This window comes from Pipistrellus kuhlii, unplaced genomic scaffold, assembly GCF_014108245.1.
Source record: "Pipistrellus kuhlii isolate mPipKuh1 unplaced genomic scaffold, mPipKuh1.p scaffold_m20_p_2, whole genome shotgun sequence".
In the NCBI taxonomy this organism is placed as follows: Eukaryota; Metazoa; Chordata; class Mammalia; order Chiroptera; family Vespertilionidae; genus Pipistrellus; species Pipistrellus kuhlii.
This window is the reverse complement of record NW_023425515.1, coordinates 112,576,990-112,599,696: the sequence shown is the minus strand read 5'-3', so window position 1 is coordinate 112,599,696 and position 22,707 is coordinate 112,576,990. Positions and strand designations below refer to the sequence as shown.

Here is a 22,707-nt window from a genome sequence, read left to right as displayed (position 1 = left end):
TTATATTGATGGAGTCCGAAATACAAATAGGTAAGCATGGAAAAGTAATATGTTCAAGGATCAAATACCTCTTACTTAATTCCACATTTTATAGGATAGTTTGCAGGAGTTACTTAAAATTTTGGACTTCAAAGTGTTACAGAAGGTGGGAGAAGAACCAAGCAACGCTTGGAGAGATGGAGTACACTTTATTATTATGCGCAAGCCAAGAGAAACTATTTCAAATTCCGGCCCCAACATGGAGGAACTTTCCTTATTCAGTATTTGTTTTTACCTTCTTTGTCTCCCAAATATGGGATGTTTCCGGTCCCCTCTGCAAGTTCTTAAACAGCCCTATGTGCTGGGGCTTTGAGACCTCAACCAAAGGCTTGCCCTGGTGCCAACACTGTTAACTTAGTCTGGGGGAAGGTTATGGCCTCTCTGGAGTAGTCTTATTTCCTTATTATTTAAGGAAGCAAGCATTTACAGAAGCCAAAATAGCAGGGTTAAAATATCAAACAGCAGTTTTTATATAAGACAGATGCTTCAAAAGAATTCTGGTTACATCTTAGATCATCTACCCGATTTTCCACAACCCCACCATCCCACTCCTTTTCCACTCACCTTTCTACTAAAACCCAAGTGTGCCTTTTAATAACTCAATGAAAATTACACTTAAAATGGATAATTTTATTTTACGTAAACAGTACCTCAATAAATTTCATTTACAACAAACAAAACAAAATGACAGTATATTTTTAAGAGTTCATTTAGAAAAAAGAAAATGACAATTTTTAATTAACAAGTAAAATATGAATACCTTATTTTTTTCATTTTTAAAAAGTATGTTTTTATTGATTTCAGAGAGAGAAAGGGAGAAGAGATAAAAACATCGATCGGCTGCCTCTTGCACACCCCCTATTGGCGCAGGTGCCCTGACCAGCAATTAAACCATGACCTCCTGGTCCATGGGATAAAGCTCAACCATGAGTCACACTAGCCAGGCTGAATACCTACCTTATTTTTAAGAAACTAATGTATTATGGGTAAAGCTAAAGTTTCCTTTAACCACCCTGCCAATATTCACAGAAACCCCTTACCTGTCACCCCAAATAATCACTGCTGTGAGTTTGATATGGGTTCTTCTTTAAAAATATATTTACATACATATATAGCCATTGAAAATGTATAATACTGTATATATCTTTCTGTAACTTGCTGTTGTCACGTAACATTGTGTTTCTAAAATGTATCCATATTCATATAAAGTTTATTTTTAAAATCTTATATAAATAATCTGTTATATGACTATAGTGCATTTTATTTAGCCAGGCCTTTCCCCTCCTGACAGATATTTAGGTTGCTTTTCCCTATTACAACTCACCAGTGTAGTGCTAAATAGCAGTTACCACTGGGGTGGCCATAGGAATGAAAGGTGGTGTTCTGTAAGGTTTAATTTTTTACAATGCAAATGCATTCGTATATTATTTATATAATTTAAGTACTGAATTAAAGAATTTTCTCATACATAAATTATTGAAAAAGAAAAAAAGAACAAAATTAGTAACAGGTAGCTGTCATCTATTAAAATACATGGGAAACAAAAATATATGGAAAACAAAGTTATAGTGCTTATGGTTTGAGACATAAACACTTATTGAAAAATAGTGATCTGAGCACTAAACAGATCATATAAACATTTTCCCCTAGTCAAAGCAATTACAATGGAAATATCAGCATATTGGTTATCTTGCCATTAGCATAATTAACACATGCATGAATATTTAAATTATACTTTTTGCTTTCTTCTTTTATGACTATGATGTCTTTCCCCATCCCTGAAATGAAAGGGGTAAAAAAAAAAAAAAATTTAAAAGTAATAATTCATACAACAGATACAGGCCAGGACAAACTAAAATATGCATTTAGAACTGAAAAGTTATTTTTAAAGAGTAAATATGGAAACCGCATCATTAAAACTAAGGGACTAAATTGAGATGGGAATAAACAAAATAAATTTTTTAAAGCTCCACTTTAAAATTAACTTTGAATATACGTACATGGCTGATGATCAGAGAATTCATTTCAAGTAGAATACTAAAGTCAGAGGAGAAATTAGAAACAGTCTGTCTTTATCCTGGCTCCTGTCTCAACTCATTCTCAGGAAGAATATCAAAGATTAGGCTATTGAGAAACATTTCTGCTAATACTCAGTTTATCTTCTTTAAAAGAAAATTATCACGTTTAGATTCTGAGAGTGTCTAATGAATTTAAGTTATTAGGGATTCATCAGACATATCAAAATTTACTTAAGAGGAAAAAGCACTAATAAACCAGGAAGAAGTTAAACAGCACGATTTCTGATAACTAATCAAGAGTTAATTTGTATAAAATTATGTCATTAATTATATGAATCAAAAGGGATTACTAAGTAAATATTTATTTTTTATAAGAGAACTAAATCATAGCTAGCTTTAAATCCTTGAACTGAATGATAGTAAGATAAGTTAAATTATTAAAGCATAAGCCTTACAATGTCCTGATCACCAGCGACCCTGGAGAGACAAGGCATCATTTGCGAGCCCATTTATCAGACAAGCACTGTGCACATAAATCCTACATAAGACATGGGCCTGCCCTCAAAGAGCTCACAGCCTAGAAGGGAGAGTAATAATTACGCATGTGCCAGGTAGACAAGTAATAAAATGGAAATGATCAGCTTTATTTGAGTGGGTGAAAAATGGCTTCATGGGAATGACTAAGCTGGGTCTTAAAAGATGAGGACTTTACCAAGCAGGCCTTTGGCAGCAGAACATGACATGGCAAGGTAGAAATGTACACAGTGTGGATGAGGAACTGTAGTAATTCGGGCTGGCTAAAGCACTAGCTACCCATTTCATGGGAAGTGGGAAAATACAAGGATAGGTAGGCAGAGGCCCTGATCCTTGAGAGCCATTCTAAGGAATATGAATTTTGCCACTGAGGAGTTGTAAGAGGTGAAATTAAGTTCACTCTGGCAGCAGGGTAGAGATGAATCCGTAAGGGACAAGCTTCTAGACAGGTAGAGCAATTAGGAGAACAACTTCCTTTTCCAGATGGACAGCAATAACAACAGAGGAAGAGGAGGAGTAAATGAGGACTCTTCAGGTAGAACTGACAGCAATTAAGACTAGATAGTAAGGAATAAAAAAGGAGTATCTAACATGACTCCTTGATTTCTGGCTCAGATGAACAAATGATGGTCATTCATTAACCAGGACAGGAAATGCTGGGAAAGAAGAACAGACTGAGAAAAAGATAAATTTAGGTATAGCCCCACTGAACATGGAATCTAGGCAGATGCCCAGTAAGCAGCTGAAATATAGGAGTAGACCTCAATTGCTTTCAATTTATTACTTTAGCATTAGTTTGTATCTCTCAGCTATCAAAATTTTATCAGGGATACTCACAGGGCAAAATTGACTGCTATTGAAAGTTTGGATCTTCTCAATGATACTACACCATAGGAATTAGCAAAGGAAGGAAAAAAAAAAAAGGGACAGTTGAAGGGAGGAAGGAAGCAGCAGGATAAAAAGCAAACACCTTTTTAACACAATTAACTGTCTTACCTACACATTACTTAAGAAACTCTACCTTTTAAAGGTAAACAATTCACTGTTGGACAAAACAATGTTAGACCTACCTCTCTTTCCTCCTTCTTGAGTCCCAATTTTTATCTTTATCTTTATTTCTTTTTCGTTTATGTGGGCTCCTACTCCGATCCCTTCTATGCCGTGAACACTCAGCATCCAAATAGCTTCCACCAGACTGCCGAGAATCTACTGAGGCTGATCGCCTTTCTCGTCTCCTGAAACAGACAGGACCATTCATCAGTTCACTTTCTTCACTGGTTTTCAGTGTGTCCCAGCCTAAAGTTAATGTTCTGCATTAGACCAATGTTACAGTATCTAAATAAGTGTGTAATTTTCATATAAGAGGGCAGGGACACAGTTTTTATGACATGTTTTACAACTCTGGTGTAATAATCCTAAGCAATGAAGAGAAACAATAAGTGCTCTGATGAATACTAGTGTGCTATAATGCCCTTGGAGATACTAAAACTTAAACGATTACAAGTAAGAGTTTAAAAAGAGAATATTTTCACCAATAAACACAATGACATACTTTTCAGCATCATCCTGTGCTTTTTCCTGCTCTTCTTGCCAATTATGACTGAGTTCTTCCATGTGCACATTTATCACATCCCGAATCACCTTAGAGAGTGAAGCACAGGATTTCAGATAAGAAAGCTGTTCGAAAAATTAAGTTTAATGCTAGAAATAAATCACTGCTGACAATCAAATATTCATTAAAAGCTATGATACAGTGGACGTATACAGTTTAGATAACATTAAAAAAGCAAGTCAAATTGTAATATGAATGGCAGATTAAAGTATATCAATGTTAAATTTATTAAAGTGACATTATGCAAGAAAATAACCCTAGTCTTAGGAAGGAAATAGCATTAGGGATAAAGGATCATAATGAACAGTTCAGAAAAAAATTAATGTACAGATAGAGACAGAGCAAAAAAAAAAAAAAGTAACAATAAAGAGTATAAATGGCAAGCAAATTGAGCAAATGTTAACAATGGTGTCTGTATAAAAGACACACAGGGGTTCTTTCTATTATTTCCAGTTTTGCAATTTATTTGTATGTTCGAGATTTACAAGTAAAACTCTTTTCTAAAAAATCTTATAATTAAGTCAAGATGACAGACAAAACATGAAACACACAGTCACTTCACAGACACCTTCCCAGCGAGCCTATAGGTCACTCACCTAAGAACCATTTAAAAGTTTTTTCCCCTTCCTATTTATCCTATAGCATCGTCAAGCACAGGGGCTAGTCACTGTTTAGGTGAAAGTGAAATAGAAGGTCACAGTTGGTTCCTGCATGCCTAATTAGGAAAGTTTTAAGAAGGTATGGGAAACAAGGGGCAATCTCAGAGACACACACTATGGCTCAGGTCTGACTGATTTGCTCCCCACCTCAAAGAACTTTTCAAAAGCTCCTGAAGTAAAATGGAACAATGTCTAAACTCCTTAATACAGCCTTTGAAGTTTTCCATGATTTTACTATGCCACATAGACGTCAAATGTCTACTGAATGCTCGTTCAAAATCCCTACATTCTAGCCACCCTGGATTATAGTTGGGTCCCTGGAAAACTTCTCTACTTAAATTTATTTTTAGGAACACTAGTCCTTCCACCCGGAAAATCCTTACCCACTATTTCCCCTCCTCCACTACATTCTCTTGTGGAAAATCTAAGATAGGTGAAGGCCTACCTCAGGGAGTGGCATAAGTCATACATACCTGAACTCCAATTCAGCTCTAGAACTTCCCTGTATGACTCTGCCCAGTAGCTCTATGTGAGCTCTGGGAAGCCAAATGTTATCGGACACGGTATCCACAGAGCCGCCACACAGAGCCTATAAACAGACCTTCACTTATCCCCCACCCTCTGCTTCTCCCTTCTCTCAAATAATATCTTCTCTATGAAGCCTACACCAATCTTCCCTTTTAAAAAATTGATCCCTCCACCACACACTTTGATCTCACCTCATTTTAGCACTTACTACAATCTGTGTTTTGAAAAATCTTTTTTATCTCTTAAACTATAATAATTCCTTAAGGATGGGTATCTGTGTGTATTTATCTTTACACACCCCACAGCAGTATGTTATGCATAGTAACTACACTAAAGATAAATATTTTACTGAAATTAGTCAAAGTTCAGATTCTAAGTCAGAACAAACAAAAACATCTATATATATAAAACCCTAAGCGACAGTTTGACTGGCCAACTGTTCAAACCATTTGACCAGTCACTCTGATGCAAACTGACCACCAGGGGGCGATGCTCAACACAGGAGCTGCCCCTGGTAGTCAGTGCAAGCCCAAAGCGGGAGTGCCGCTCAGTTGACTGATGTGCGCCAGACACGGGACTTACTGCTGGCAAGTGCAGCTGTAGCAGCGGGAGCCTCTCCTGCTGCCACAACAGCTTTATGGAGTGGCAGTGGCGGCAGGCACAGCGGGAACTGGGCCAGAATGAGCAGGAAAGGCACAGCCACAGCCCAGGCTCGGGCTCCTCCCCAGCTGCCTGCTGCTTCGCACATTACTACATCCCTCGGGGGATCCCGGATTATAAGGCCTCTAGTACAAGATATCAATGAAACTAGGATTGGATAAAATGTTGGAAAAGCCCTGGCCAGAGATAAATTACTAAGAAAAACTATACACCCTGAAGTATTTGCAGACGAAAGGTATTTGGGATGCTTCCAAAATTACCAAGCAACTGGGAGGAGAAGACTTAGCACATTTAGGAAGGTGCTAAACGGGGGAATAAATAAAATAAGATCACATGTTGAGACTGGGTCATGTACATAAGGAAGGGTTCATTAGACAATTCCATCCACTTTAGAATATGTTTGAATATTTATGTAATAAAAAGTCAGGCATCAAATTGTAAAAAAAACACTAGCAGCAACACAAACTTGATCACAAAGTTATGAGAAGAAACAAATGATATACAATGAAGTATTTAATGGACTGTAAGAATCACTAAGGTAGTATAACATGGTCCCAGACCTCTACTGGGAGAGAAAGTCAACAATACATATATACTTTAATTACAAAAAGAACAGCATAAAATTAAGTGCTAACACCTATCCTATATAATAAAAGGCTAATAAGCAAATTGTCCCCACAGGCAGGAGTTCAACCAACTGGGAGTCAGACGTGCACTGACCACCAGGGGGCAGTGGCGGCAGACAGCCAGAGGAAGGGAGGCATCAGCTGGCAGCCAGCAATTGCTAGGGACCCTACCCATGCACGAATTTTGTGCATTGGGCCTCCAGTCTATACCAATAAGAGTAATATGCTAATTAGACCAGGACACCTTCTAGATGTCCTTCCAGATAAAGCCGGGGGCTTGGCCAGCCTGAAAACCACTCCCAAACGGTCCTCAGCCCCTTGCTCAGGCCAGCCATGCCCCCCAGAGGGGACCCTTACACCAATGAGGGCGAAGCAAATGGCCATTAGCCCCTTGCCCAGGCCCAGCCAGCCCCCAGCAGGGACCCTCACCCCAATGGGGTGTGGCCAGCCTACAAACTGCCCCAGGCTTCCTGCCCAGGCCGGCCCCATCCCCCAAGGGGACCCCCAACCTGATACAGGACTCCCTTCGGGGCGGACCAGCTGGGCCCCACCCATGCACCAGGCCTCTATTCTCTACACTAATAAAAAGGTAATATGCTAATTAGACTGGGACACCTATAAACCACCCCGGACAAAGCCATGGTGGCATGGCCAAGGCAGAGGCGGTTAGGGGCAAACAGGCGAGGAGGGGAGGGCAGTTGGGGGCTATCAGGCCGGCAGGGGAGTCAGTTGGGGGCGAGCAGGCTGGCAAGGGGTCCAGTTGGGAGCAAGAAGGCTGGCAAGGGGGGCAGTTGGGGGCAAGCAGGCCAGCAGTGAGGAGCAGTAGGGGGAGAGCAAGCCAGCAGGAAGAGTGGTTAGGGGCAATCAGGCAGGCAGGCAGGTAAGTGGTTAGGAGCCAACAGTCCCGTATTGCAAGAAGGATGTCCCCCGAGGGGTCCCAGATTAGAGAAGCTGCAGGCTGGGCTGAGGGACACCCGCCCCATGCACAAATTTTGTGCACCGGGCCTCTAGTATATATGTAAAAGCTAAGCAACTGTTCGACCAGTAGCTATGATGCACACTGACCACCAGGGGGCAGATGCTCCGACTGGTAGGTTAGGTTGCTGGCCCTGGGTTAGCTTGCTCCTGGGACCGTTGGCCCTGAATCTGGTTCACCCGCACCCCAGACCCAGAGAGGAGGGAGCCCGATTCCTCACAGAATTGGCCGTGGGTTAGCTTGCTGTGATATTAAAATATTTCTTCTAATTAACTTCCTTTCAATGTGCATGAATTCATGCATCAGGCCACAAATAAGTGCAATAAGCCAGCGGCTGGCTCAGAGCCAACTAGTGCCTCATGGAAATAGTGGATATCAAGATTTAAAACTGAAGATTTTATTTCAGGACAGGAATAGGAAGACCTTGAACTCACTTTCTCCCACAGATACAACAAATTCAATTTTCTCCTGAAAGGACCCAAAAGCTAGAGGAACAGCACTTCCCCAGCAAACGATAAAAGAGATGCATCCAGACGGGTAGGAGAGGCAGAGACACGCTCACACCGGAGTCCCCACTCCAGATGTGGTGACAGACCTACAACCAGAGGAATACTGAAAAATATGGAATTCTCCCTGGAAGAGTGAAGAGATTATGCCCCACAGTAAGCACTCCCCAACTCTTGGATCTGGCACCGAAAAACGAGCCCCCAAAATGTTTGGTTTTGGAAAAGCAATGGGGATTAAGTCCACAAGAAACATAGAGCTGTAAGGAATGGAGAATCTGCTTTTAAAGGGTTCATGTACAGACCCACTCACCCTGAGATCCAGCAAAAAGCAACAGTTTAAAAAAGCCTAGACCATAAGTGAGGGAGACCCACTTACAACTTTATCTGGCTCCAGAGAAGCAAGAGCCTGCTAAGACTTTCCCTGGGGACAGAGGCTCTGGCTGGCACCCTTTATGCAATCTCATTCTAACTTGCTGGTAACCCTTCCTCTAGCCTGCCAGCACTGGTAGAGCAATCTTCCTACCCCACGCCAGTCAAGCACCCCAAACAGCAGCCACATTATAACCAGCCAGGCAAGCACACCACCCCTCGCCTTCCCCATATATCAGCTGCACCACAGATTATGCAATCTCAGTGATATCTCTCTCTCCCTTCCTCTCTGAAATCATAAAAATATAAATAAATTATAAATAATTTATACCAAGACATTTCTTAAGTCTAAATATTTAGCAGCGTACATAATATACACTAGAATTTCTGCCAAAAAAATCATAGCTATTTATTGAGCAATTCATATCCACATGTATAATCTCCATCAATTTTTATAACAACCCTGCAAAGTCTATACTGTGATACATTTTTTTTCAAATGATTCTTAAAAAACTCAACTTGCCCAAGTCAAACAGCAATGATAAGCAGCAGAATGAAAACTTAAGCCCAGGTGTGTTTAAAGCCAAAGTCTAAAATCCTCTTATCACTTTCTAAAAAGTAAGTATTTTTAAAAGATTGAACAACCTCTTTATAGGTTTCTGTATCCTAAAAAGCCTTTCTCTGACAAGTAGTGGATCTGAAAGTGATGAAGCAACTACAGATCAGGTGTGTCTAGCTTGAAGATACTTATTTTTTCAGAAAACGTCCAAGGAACTATGAAAATCCATAGTACAGACTTAGAAATCTACATAAAGGAAATGTCTGTTCTCAACAAAGCTCTACAAGATTATATAAAACTTACCTCAGTATATGATTTCTTGGTAATGTGAACATTCTTAGCTCTATAGGACTGACGTCTTCTTTTATAATCCCTCACTTCTGCCAAGATTTCAAGGTAAGACTTTGGACTTTTTCGACTGTTATCTAATAAAAAATAGAATTATTATATCCTTAGAAAAATGTACATTCTTAAAAATTAACAGGAAGATATCATATTTTAACATGTTTCAAAATATGTTAAAAATATCCTAAAAATTCAACATTATATAAATGGGTTAAGTTTTAGACCATTACTTTTCTCCAGTCATCAGTTGAACATAACTGTTTAGGCACATAAATTAGAGCAACAGCACAACTGTAAGTAATATTCTCGCAGAAGGATGCTTTGCTTAATGTAAAAATCAGAGAGCAAACTTTCACTACCGAGTAAACCTCTTTTATATGTGAACTAGAGGCCTGGTGCTTAAAATTTGGGTGTCCCTCAGCCCAACCTGCACTCTCACAATCTGGGACTGCTGGCTCCCAACTCCTCTCCTGCCTGCCTGCCTGACTGCCCCTAACTGCTTCTGCCTGCCAACCTGATCACCTCCTAACCATTCCCCTGGCACCCTAATTGACATCTAACTGCTCTTCTGATGGCCCGATTGCCCCAACTGCCCTCCCCTGCAGGCCTGGTCCTGCTGGAAAACAAATCAGTTTCACTAAAAAAGAGACGCTGACAGGAAGCCAGAAAGGCTGGTCAACAACCTTATTTGCTCTAACCTTTAGTTGAGATATTGTTAGCTGAAGCAGAATCTACCTTGTTTGTCCCGTGAAAGTTTCTGTTATTTCCTGCCTAAGGGCTACATGTACATTTCTGTTTATGTTGCCTAAGATGTTTTCCCCAAAGCCTCAATAAAAGGGGATGGCAGAGCCAGAGCAGGGAGTAGTTCTCCTACTAGAGTTGGACTACCGCCTACCCCCCCATATAACCAAATTGAATTTCTTCAAGTCTCTTTTTGTTTGTGTGCAGCCCTTCTCCAGAACACGAACCCTGAATTGGAACTCTTTCTACAAGGGCCGTGAAAGAGAGTCCTACATGGTCCCTCCAACTGCCTTTCCCCCCCTATAGGCCCGGTCACCCCCAACTGCCCTCCCCTGCCAGCCATCTTGTGACCACAGGGGGGTGCCCCTCTTGTGCAAGGGCATGATGGTCAATTTGCATATTACCTCTTTATTATATAGAATATCAAGTGACATAAAACCATCTTATTCCTATTCAAAGCGGTCTGACAAATCATATTAATTACAACAAAGAATAGAATAACAATTGAGAAATATAAAACTATAATATTCATCTCAAACCTTGATTGACTTTTGCAGCCAAGTCTACAAAGAGATCACTGTCATTTTCGATAATTTGGGAATCAGAGCGCTTTTTCTTTGTCTCCTCAATTACAAAATCATAGAGGGCAAGACGATCAGCTTGGGTCAGATCACAAACAAATCGTTTGTGATTCAGAGGAACTTCGACAGGTAAGGAAGAATAAATCCCTAAAAGTAAAAATAAAACCACAAAAATAAAAATAAATGAAGCATTGTGGACTTAAGATCTACTACTTATCTATAAACATGCACTATAGTAATACAGTATTAAATAAAATTTTTTCATAGTAATGCCTAAATTACAAAATATCAATCTATGTGACAAATGGTAAATAATGACTTTATCCTGAATTCTACATTCACATACAGGATATATTGTGACTATATGCTCTTCTCTTCAACAATGTTAAAACAGATCCCATGAAGGCAGACAGTAATTATCATAAGACACTCACTGTTCATAAGAAAACCTTTTGGTAAACAATTTTTAAAAGGCTACCCATATTATAAAAGTAGACATTAACTTGCTTTCTGTGTATATGTTTTTTCCCATAAAAAGCTGGTGGAGAAGACTTTTAATAGGTAATACATATTGTTGTTACATTGAAAATAAATTATAGAAATATGAAAAATGTGTTTAAAAATGTCCTTTTTTTATGAGACATCAAGCTACTCATTCCGAATTAAAAATATATCCCATTTATGTAATGACTCAGAGCTATGGACCAAAAACAATTAAGTAGCAGAAATCCCACACTTCCTCAGACCAGAGAAAGACAGGTTATAATGAGACTATAAACTTGTTTTAATTTTCAGAAGAGGAAGCATATTGGCTTAACCAAGTTAACTGAAAAAAGTTAACAGCAGTGCCCCCACAACAGTTACAGAACTTTCTAAAATCTGCTCATTAATGAAAAAAAGTAAATACAATACCTTGATATGATGTATTAAACTTTGAAGAAAAAAATTTGTTTTGAGAATCAAATTTTCTCAAATAAAAAATTACTTTAACTGTAAATAAAGCAATTTAAAATGATAGTCCCAGACTCATTATTCACTAATGCAAAGAACAGAACATGAGTTATCATAGAATAATATAAAATCAGTAACTCTTCCCAGATACTTATATTTGATATTAGCTTTGACTTCCTAAGTAAAGACGAAAATAAATAAAAAGCATACTATAAACAAAGCATTGCAACACACACACACAGAAGATTACTTTGTATTTGTCTACAAATTAAAGAGGATAGCTACACTGAATCTGAGTCTGTGGTCTAACAGCTATAGGTAACTAAAATGTGCAAGTCAAAAGATTTTGAATTAGTGGGGAAGAAAGGTTTCTTTTGAAGTCAATCAATTTTACTCCACTTCTGATAGACACTAGGAAAAGCCCTTATGTGCAGCCAGATGTTAAAACATTTAATTATGTAATGTAAAAAATGAGTTTGCTTTGATAAACCTAATTCCTTTCAATATAGGCTACAAAGTCTGGGAAAAAATTAGAAAAGATTAGAAAACACTAATATTCAGTCATGCTCCACTTAATGAGTGGAATATATTCTGAGAAATGTGTCATTAAGCAATTCCATCATTGTGGGACTATCACAGAGTATACAAACCTAGATGGTATATCCTACTACACATCTAGGCTTGGTGGTATAGCCTATTGCTCCTAGGTTACAGGCCTGCACAGCATGTTATTATTGTACTAATACTGCAGGCAACTGTAACTCAATGGTATTTGTGTATCTAAACATAGCTAAACCTTAAAAAGGTAGATTAAAAATACTGTGTAAAAGATCAAGTATGTGCCGAAACCGGTTTGGTTCAATGGTCTGCGGACTGAAAAGTCTCAGGTTCAATTCCGTTCAAGGGCATGTACACTGCCGGCACATCCCCGGTAGGGAGTGTGCAAGAGGCAGCTGGTTGACATTTCTCTCTCATCAACGTTTCTAGCTCTCTCTCTCTCTCCCTCCCTCCTCTCTGTAAAATATCAATAAAATATATCTAAAAAAAAAAAAAAAAAAAAAAAAAAAAAAAAAGATCAAGTATGTGTGGCTTGAGGAGGTAGGGAAGGGTTGTGGAGGAAGAGAGAGTAGACATTAGGAGGAGGGAGAAAAGAAGGGATGAATAGAAGAGAAGGGGAGAGCAGAAGCAGATATTGAAAGAGACACAGATAAAACTTAAGATGAGAATAAAAGGGGGAGGACAGAAGAGGGAAAAAGAGAGAGAGCCCTTGACAGAAAAAGAAACAGAGACAGGGGGTAGAAATGGGACTGGGAGGAAAGAGAGACAAAGAAAAACAGAGGGAAGCGAATTTATGGGCTGTAGTATGTGTTAATGCATGTGCAGGGGTGGGTGTCGGGGTGAAGGCAAGGAGCTCCTGGGTTCCCCTCCTTCACCAACTCTAGGCCCTGGGCAGGGTGCAAGGCAAGGAGACAACATGCCGAGCCTCCTTGTCTATTTAAACCACCCAGAATTCGTAGTAAATTCAACATCCTGGTTGGGTCCAGCCTTTTCTTTCAATATCACAAACAAACTTACTTATAACCCATTATAATCTTATGAATCACCATGGTATATGCAGTTCATTGCATACCAAAACATCATTATGCAGTGCATGACTGTGTTATAAACAAGCTCCACATAAATCTTTGCCTGTTATTTTCAAACAAAGAAATATAATTTCCTCTTTGAAATATGATTTTCTTTATTCATCTTAAATTTCTATATGAAGACTGGTACTTAAATTCCTTGAAAATTCAACTAAAATTCCAAATCAAGACTGTAATATTGTGACAGTAACTAAGATAAAGCTTAGAAATTTGAATGATACTTTTAAAAGGATATCATTTGCAAAAAGGATACTGCATATCTTTAAATAAGGAGTACATTCAGGTTCCTAATTCCTCTTTATACTCACCCCAATTACTGAAAAAGAAAAAGTACAGGAAAAGTTAAACAACAAACGGTATTCAAATCATTCAGAACATAGATATTTCTGACAAAAAAATAAAGGGTAAACACACTATATTAGCTTACATTTCCATAAAATGTAAATTTTCTAACACAAGTTTCTATGCTTTAGATAGAGTGCATTTCAATGTTCTGTAATCATACCAATTCTGTGAACTTCTACTTTTTTGTATAATAATTTTTAATTGTGGTAAAACATACATAACATAAAATTTACCATTTTAGCTTCTTTAAGTGTACAGTTCATTGGCATTAGTATATTCACTCTGCTGTGCAACCATTCCTTCTATCCATCTTCAGAGCTTTTCATCACCCTGAAGTGACACTCTAATCTACTTTTTAATAACTCTAATGCTCAATTCTTCCTTGTTAGTCACTTTTGCCATCATTGGGCATCTTAAACGTATGAGATACTATACTATTTAACAAGAGGTTCTGTTTCTGAGATACATACTTAGAATTTTAGAGAGAATTCAGAGTCAATTTCTTAACATTAGAGATAAATTACAGTCCACAGAAGAAAATGACCTGCCAAAGTTTCACAAGTGGTAGGGACAGATTAGCTTTAGAACTACTCTGTTTCTATCTCTTTAGGGTAGGGGTGTCGAACTCAATCAGAGAAGGGGCCAAAATCTAAAATCCAGCCTAAATCGCGGGCCGAATGGTTTACTGAACAGTCATAAACTGTCATTGTGATGGAAACGCAGCGGAGTGCAGTGATGACAGCGCTGTGCGGGCCACATTGCAAGGCCTGGCGGGACGGATTTGGCCCGCGGGCCTTGTGTTTGACACATGTGCTTTAGGGTTTGTTAGCCATAGTACCCTAATCTTTAAATTACAGCCATGACTTATACTAAAATCTGTGTATGCTCAAGTCTCTTATATAGTCAATATATAGTCTCTTATATAGAACAATATATAGTCAGCCCTCCACATGCCTGGATTCCAACTGTGGATCAAAAATACTATTTTGGTATCCTCTTCAGATGCCAAACCCGTGGATGTAAAACCCACAAATACAGAGGGCCAACCGTATTTATTGAAAGAAATCCACATGTAAGTGGACCTATGCAGTTCAAACCTATGTTGTTCAAGAATCAACTTATGCCATGAAATTCAAGTATAACAACTTGAATCTTTAATACAGAAGGAAAAAAATAAACCATTAAATATGAAGTGATTGTTTATGATTGAAATTAATATCTTGGTTATAAAGTTAACCAAAATAACTACATCTAAAAATAAGTAAGTAGATCTAATGGTTATTTAAGCTTTCAGAAAGATTAATGAATTGAGACCTAGTAAGACTGATAAAATGAAAACATAAATATATAACCTCACCAAAAAAACTTAAAATTTAGTGTATAACAAAAAAATATTAATTACATGAAAAAATGTAAAATTGTTCATATTGGTTGTCTTCCTTCAAAATAAACACATAAAAAAAAAGATATTAAAGAGATTTTTGTCCTGGAGTAAGATGTTTAGGTATAAGTAAACTACAAAAATAATCTCTGTTGAGGAAATGCAGAACTCTACACAAGATGAAAAATAGTTTTAAAAAGAGTTACAGATCATATAAAAATAGTTCTTAACAGTTAAATTTCAATTTAAGCTAGTGTAAAAATTCAAAATCAAGTAACACTTCCTTTTAATGTATGGAAAAAAGTATTCATTCAAAGTAATTATTTGTTTTTATAAAAAACTAAACTCCACGTCCAAATCTGCCTTATTACTTATATGAAAACCTCAGATTAGGAAATGATCTAGAAAATTACTCTTATATACATATATGAGTAATTACATATACACATATATAATTTTATATATATATATAAAATTCTCACCCATTTCATCTTAATATTGCTTTCTATTGTTCTAAACATTAGGAGATAGTTTTGTATTACAAATAAGAAAGTAAAAATTCAGAAAAGCTGTTATTTGTACAAGGCCAAGCAACTGGTTTCTTTCTTTAAAACAGGCTTACCCAAAATATAATAAACAATGAAAAGTATTAATAGTAGTAATATGTACAGATTTCAAGTTTGTGACGTTCTTTTAATTAATCATGATAAACAAAATAAATAATGAATATATTTGAGCAATTATGTAGAATCCACAAATATCACTAAATGTTGAGTTTCTAACAGAATGCAGAATAATTCAGGGCAGTGGTTGTGCCAAAATTCAGAACTTGGCTCTAGATCCAGCTTTGCTATTATCTAGCAAAGGAGTGTCAATTCAATTATGTGTGCCTCTACTTCTTCACCTACTATGGAGGGGAAAATACTCGTCTAACCTATCACAAATTTATTGTGAAGGAGTAATAAAATATATTAACAGGGCTTTGAAAACTAATCTCTTAAAAGTATTAAAGACCTTGAGAACAGACACCAGAACCTTATCATCTCTATCAGTCAGGGTTTGTTTCCTTATCAGTAAAAAGCAGAAACCAGATTAGATGATCTTCAAGTTCTCTTTAAATTCTAATAAATTCAGTTAATCCAACTAGGTAAGGTCAAATAAAGTCTTTTAACAATTTACCCCTCAAAAAAAATCCTCTACTTTTTAATTGGTTGATGAACAGGGGCAATGGGTAGAACCAATAATAGGGGTTCAGTAATTTCTTCAATAAGAGAAAGTCAAATGTCTCCCTCAAAGAGAAAAACCTGGAATTCAGCACAAAAGTACAAAAAAACAGGAGCTTCAAAACAGGAAATACAAAGTGCTCCTGCTGTTAAAGGAAACAAGGTAATTCAGACTAAAGGTTAGGGACTTCCTCCTTGGAAGCCACTGGGCACTTAGGGAGATATCAAGCCCAGATATTGACTTAGAAAAATGGGCTAAGACCCTGAACTTAACAAGAAAGACAACAAACCACAATGGGCTGGTGAATATAATTCAGAAGAGTGAGGAAAAAAAAGTAAGATGTCTGGGGAAAGCTACCTTCAGAAGGTTCAAAAACAACTCCAATCCTTATAAAAAGAAGCCAGTCATGTTTAGCTTAGATGTTTTATCTAGGTTCAAACTCTATTAAATCTATTTACTCCTTTACCTTCTTTATGTTTTTGATGGATAAAGTTTTCTTTCGATTTCCTAAAAGCTCACACTTAAAATTCTAACCTAGTCTCTGCTAACATAAGCCCCAGAAAGAAACTCTTAAACCAGCTCCAAAATTGGGCATAAAAGGATCCACAAACCCTCTGAAATTGTAAGTAACATTTTGTGTTTGCATTTTATTCTGAGGAGCAGCTGTGGGAACTAATCTCTTTTAGCTTAAGCCTTTCCTTTTATGTTCATTTCAATATTATATTTAACAATGGGCTAATCCTCAATAGAGGAAATCTTAGGGTAAAACAGTCTCACTAAATGGGATTTATTAACTAAATAATCCTAATTTAAAAAATGATCTATAAGGCAATCTAATCTATTAGGAAATTCCAAAGCATGAAGTCCTAGCTAAGACAGTGTCCTTATCAGACTTGTGTATTTGAGCAGAAAATACCTAGCAAATAAAGCTAACACCAAGCACAATAGTCTAATATGTAAAACTTAACCTTTTCCATATAATTGTTTTCACAAGATTTTTCTTAAAAATTAGTAACATGTGTGCTTGTGGGAGAAAAATACTTTTACTCATTATTTAGCTCAAACTATGATGCCACTTACTTTGATTATAATAGTCACCATCTTTTCCAACTGCAGTTCTAGCTTGTTTAATTATCTGGATTTGTGAGTCCTTATCTGTCAAAAAAAAAAAAAATCCATAAACACAATTGCATCATCAGTGTCCACAATTAGATTATTATTAACTGGGTTCCAATTCACGTTTTTTAGACACACAAACCTTTAAAATCTTAAGAGAGGCAACACCCACAATCGCTGCCTAGGTAATCTGAAAGCAGAAATTCTTTCAGATCTAGCTAGATCCCAGTAAGTAACCAGCATTCAGATGGTTCAAAAAACATAATCAGGCACAAAACAGTGGCCGCTACAAATTTTAGCAACAAATAATATGTAACATTTCTTGAATCCCACTAAGTGTCAGGCACTATTCTAAGACTATGACATATATCATTTAATCTTCATAAAAGTGCAAATACTCTGCCCTAGCTGGTTTGGCTCAGTGAATAGTGTGTCGGCCTGCAGACTAAAGGGTCCCAGGTTCAATTTCTGGTCAAAGGCACATACCTGGGTGGTGGGCTTGATTCCCAGTAGGGGGCATGCAGGAGGCAGACTATCAATGATTCTCTCTCATCATTGATATTTCTCTCTCCCGCTCTCCCTTCCTCTCTGAAATCAATAAAAATACATTTTCAAAAAAGTGCAAATACTCTCATCTATTAGGAAATTCCAAAGCATGAAGTCCATTTTATCAAGAAAATTAGACAACAAACCTTATTGAAAGTTACACATCTGTTAGTGACAAAACCAGGAACAGAATCAGGGCCTTTTATTTTAAAACCCAAGATTTCAACTTCTTAGAACAGCAGTTCCCAACTGGTGGTCAACGGACCACTGGTGGTCCGTGAGGTCCCAAAGGTTGGCAACCGCTGTCTTAGAACACATTTCCATCTTCAGTTCTGTCTTCAAACTGTGTTGTGTGGCCAGATTTTTGTTATAACTAAGAAAGGTGTCTGTCCTACTGTACAAAGCTTTCTAGGATTTGCACTGACTATTAATATAACAGGCCTGGTCTCTAACTTTCAAATTACAAAAACTAGTTTCACTATACATTAATCAATCCTATATCCTTTTAAGGTACAAATGTCCTTAATCATAAGTCCATTCTTTTGATAATTAAAAAATGAATTATTGCCAAGACCAGTTTGGCTCAGTGGACATAGCGCCGGCCTGCGGACTGAAAGGTCCGGGGTTCGATTCCGGTCAAGGGCATGTACCTTGGTTGCGGGCACATCCCCAGTAGGGGGTGTGCAAGAGGCAGCTGATCGATAATTCGCTCTCATGGATGTTTCTATTGTAACTCTCTATCCCTCTCCCTCTCTGTAAAAAATCAATAAAAAAATATATTTTTTAAAAAATTTTAAAAATGAATTATCAATATATACATATGGTAAGATATTTTAAAATATCTTACTATATATATGTCTATTAAGTTAATACTTACTCAAAGTGATGGAAGGTATCTTCATATTCTCATAGAAAAATTCAGAATTATACATTTTATCCTAAACAGTAAAAAGAAAAACAAAAAAGTCAGTGTTCTTGAGAATCAGACGATTAGCTATTTTAAGATTTGATATAAACCAATAGATTAGTATCACTGAAATATCTCTTGCAATAATTTGTGAAATTAGGCTAGTACCATTCTGTCCCACAAATGACTATTATTCATGTCAGAAAACCTCACCCTCTACTTCCATATATTGTGAATTTATTAATGCATGAATTATATGATACATGCATACCTCTTCTTCTTTGGTGTACCCAAGTTTCCTCAATCTACATGATACCATGTGCTTTGCTAAAGATGATTTAGGCATGTGATGATTGAAATCATAAGGGCATATCACAACTTCATCCTATAAAAATCAAAGAGAATCAAATTAAAAAGGTACATAATATTTAAAGACTTAAATAATTATACTATTAAATGTTTACTGCTTTATTAAGTGGTACTATCCAGTTATGCCTCTTCTGCAGGCCTCTCCCAACAACCTGTCTGAGTGTATGTGCATATTAAAAATTTAAAGCCCCAGCGGGGTCACATAGACCAAAAGATTGGGTGTTTGATTCCCAGTCACAGCACCTACCTAGGTTGCAGGTTTAATCCCCAGTTGGAAGTTGGGGTATGTATGGGAGGCAACCAGCACAACCAATTCATTCTCTTCTCTCCTCTTCCTCTTCCCCCTCCCTCTCCTTCTCCCCTTCCCTTCCCTCCCCTCCAGTTCTCTATCTCTCTCTCTCTTCTCCCTCCCTCCCCCACTCTCCCTTTATCCTTTCTCCCTCCCCCCCCTCTTCTTCTTTCCTTTCTCCTCTCTCTCTAAAACAAATAAACTTTTTTATAAGAATAAAAAATAAATTTTAAAAATTAAAAACCTTTCCCTATAGCCTTTGTCCCCTCTCCTCCACCTCATCAAAGCCCAACTCAAAAACTTGCTCACATTCACTGCCTCAACAACCTCACCCATCAGTCAGTAGGTCACTAACAACCTTCTGGCTACTAAAGCACATGTCATAGTCCTTAATAATGTCTGAATGCTTCTTAGGTCACAATCCAATTGTCTATTTCTGTCATCCTTACACACTTTTCATGCTTCTGCTTCTCTGGTTCCTTCTACCTAGTGTCCTCTAAAGATGTCTTCCTTGTTCTATCTGTCCCCCTTTCTTTTCCCGCCTCCCCCAGAGAATTTATAAACCTGGGCTACACATATATTTTCTTTCACTTAATTTCCAACTCCCAACCTCCACTTCTTTGGCAACTATCAGCTAGTTCTCTATGTTTATGTTCTGTTTGGCTTATTCATTTGTTTCGGTTTTTTTAGATTCCACATATAAGTGAAATCAGAGGGTACTTATCTTTCTCTGTGTGAATTATTTCACGTAGCACAATTTCTTCAAGGTCCATCCATGTTGTCACAAGTGGCGGGATTTCCTTTTTTTATTGCTGAATAATACTCCATTGTGCATATGTACCACTCACTACCTGTCCCCCTTTCTATGTTGGCTTTCATGTAGGTCTAACCAGCGGCCTTTGCCATTTGATACAAAGTTACTAAAAGAACTCATGGCTTCAACTTTCACTATATAGGGGTGACTCCCAAAATCTATAGCTAACTTAGACCTTGTTTCTCTCTTGAGCACTTTACACTAAAGACTTAACTAAAATTACAACATGACCAAAAATAAATTCATTATATTCATGGTTTCCTGATCCCAAATCTGTTCATTTTGTTTTCCTATTTCAATAAAAAGGTCCTACTTGCTCTTCTCCCATATCATCCACATCTTATCAATCACCCATCTATTCTTTTTACTCCTAAATAACTCTGAAATCCCTCCACATAATCCATCCATAGTAACACTACCTCAACTCAGGATATCATGGATTACAAGAGCCATTATCTAACTACTTGCTCCACTTGCCGTCATTTTATTTTATTACTTTTTTACTGAATTTATTTGGGTGACATTGGTTAATAAAATTATATACGTTTCAAGTGTACAATTCTGTAATATATCATGTATTATGTGTTCACCACAAGTCAAGTCTCCTTCCATTACCCTTTATCTCTCCTAAACCCTCTTCCACCTCCCCTCTGCTTCCAGTCTTATTAGCCATTCCATTCTTCACACTGTAGCTAGTTTGAATCCCAGGTCTGCCATTTACTGACTGTATTGTTACTGTCTTAAGTTACTGGATTAAGATACCTTTTTTTGCCTCAGTTTCCTCATCTATAAATTGGGCATTATATAGCAGGACCTCTCTCACAAAGCTACTGTGAAGATTAAGTTAAACATGAGTTTATATATACATACAGCAATTCAAAAAGGGCCTAGTACATAGCAAGTGTTCAATAAATGGAAGCTATTAATGTTATTAAAAGATAGGTATTAATTATTATATGCCCAGACTTAAAATGCTTCTCTGCCTCCCCCATTGCCCTCGTGTATAGGTTCTTTGAAACGGCTGACCCAGAACCCATAAGACCTCGCTCGCCCTTACCCACCATCCTTAGAACTCTCCTTCCGGCCACACCTTTTAAAAATCACAACTGGCCGAAACCGGTTTGGCCCAGTGGATACTAGCACATGTGTCAAACACAAGGCCCGCGGGCCAAATCCGTCCCGCCAGGCCTTGCAATGGGCCGGCACCGCACTGTCATCACTGCACTCCACTGCGTTTCCATCACAATGACAGTTTATGAGTGTTCAGTAAACCATTCAGCCCGCAATTTAGGCTGGATTTTAGATTTTGGCCCCTTCTCTGATTGAGTTCGACACCCCTAGGATAGAGCGTCAGCCTGCGGACTGAAAGGTCCGGGGTTCAATTCCTGTCAAGGGCATGTATCTTGGTTGCGGGTGCATCCCCAGTAGGGGGTGTGCAAGAGGCAGCTGGTGGATGATTCTCTCTCATCGATGTTTCTACTCTCTATCCTTCTCTTCTTTGTAAAAAATCAATAAAATATATAAAAATAAATAAATAAAATAAAACTCACAACTGGTCACTAATACACTTGCCTTCTCTAAACAATTCTAATGTTCAGCAGGGCTGCTAGTCACCCTCCCTTAGTGATGTCCCTTAATAATGCTAGACTAGGTGCTCCCCGGTCGGAAGTGGACAGTTTGGGGCGGAGAAAGGTGAACTGAGCTCCCAGCTCTGCCGACACGGCACCTGGTGCCACTGCGGCATCCGGGTGACAGAGGAGAAAGCAAAGCGCCGACACCTGGGCAGCAGCGCTCGGAGGCCCATTCACTGGTTCTCTAAACCGTCAGCAGACCTGCCATCCCCCCCTCACCCACAGCACTTTCACCATTTCTTCAAACCCGAAGTCCCAGGAGGTGCGCCGCTCCGAGCTCGTCCCGGGATCCTCGGCGGCCGGCCTCCGGCGCCGGGCGGGGCTCCCGCGCCCTCCCCCCGCCGCCCCGCGTGGACGCGGCCGCCAGAGAACCGCAGGCTCCGGGCGCCCAGGGCCCGCACCCCTCACCTCGGCCGCCGCCTCCTCCCCGGGGTCCAGCCGATCCAGGCTCCAGCCCAGGGACGACGTCACCTCCTCCAGCGTCCGCCGGCAGCTGTCCACGAAGCCGGCCAGCTCCTCCTGCAGCCGCCGCCGCTCCTCTACCGGGGGAGGCTCGCCCGCCATGGCCGCACCCGCCATGGCCGCACCCGCCCGCCAACGGAAAGCCGCCGGACGGCCAGCGGCGCGCGCGGGCTTCTGGGAGTTGTGGGCGGGGCCGCTAGCCACGTGACCGGGCCCGCCTCCCGAGTCGGGCCTGAGGAGCGCCGGAGCTGTCCCTTTGGGAGGTGTGTTTTC

At 38.8% G+C, this 22,707-nt stretch overlaps 1 protein-coding gene and 1 long non-coding RNA gene across 7 annotated transcripts; one reads left to right on the top strand and one right to left on the bottom strand.

Annotated features, from left to right (window-relative positions):
* Positions 1 to 892: 892 nt before the first annotated feature.
* On the bottom strand, positions 893 to 22,580 carry SNRNP48 (small nuclear ribonucleoprotein U11/U12 subunit 48). Of its 6 annotated transcripts, none has more exons than XM_036445989.2 (11): positions 22,381 to 22,567; positions 19,141 to 19,254; positions 18,840 to 18,900; positions 17,381 to 17,455; positions 13,659 to 13,666; positions 11,666 to 11,684; positions 10,712 to 10,900; positions 9,390 to 9,511; positions 4,144 to 4,232; positions 3,662 to 3,901; positions 893 to 1,817 (listed from the first exon to the last, which is right to left on the bottom strand). In XM_036445989.2, exons 1-11 carry the CDS (start codon positions 22,549 to 22,551, stop codon positions 1,769 to 1,771), a joined length of 1,137 nt encoding a protein of 378 aa, XP_036301882.2. In that variant the 5' UTR covers positions 22,552 to 22,567; the 3' UTR covers positions 893 to 1,768. The 6 variants fall into 6 exon arrangements, with proteins under 6 accessions (XP_036301882.2, XP_036301888.1, XP_036301883.1 ...); XM_036445995.2 differs by lacking the exon at positions 22,381 to 22,567 and adding an exon at positions 21,910 to 22,047; XM_036445992.2 differs by having other exon boundaries at positions 1,529 to 1,817; positions 3,662 to 3,826; positions 22,381 to 22,565.
* LOC123652673 lies at positions 12,415 to 12,935 on the top strand. The gene is made up of 2 exons (XR_006742128.1): positions 12,415 to 12,560; positions 12,785 to 12,935. It is a non-coding gene; the product is annotated as an uncharacterized LOC123652673 (long non-coding RNA).
* Positions 22,581 to 22,707: the final 127 nt, after the last annotated feature.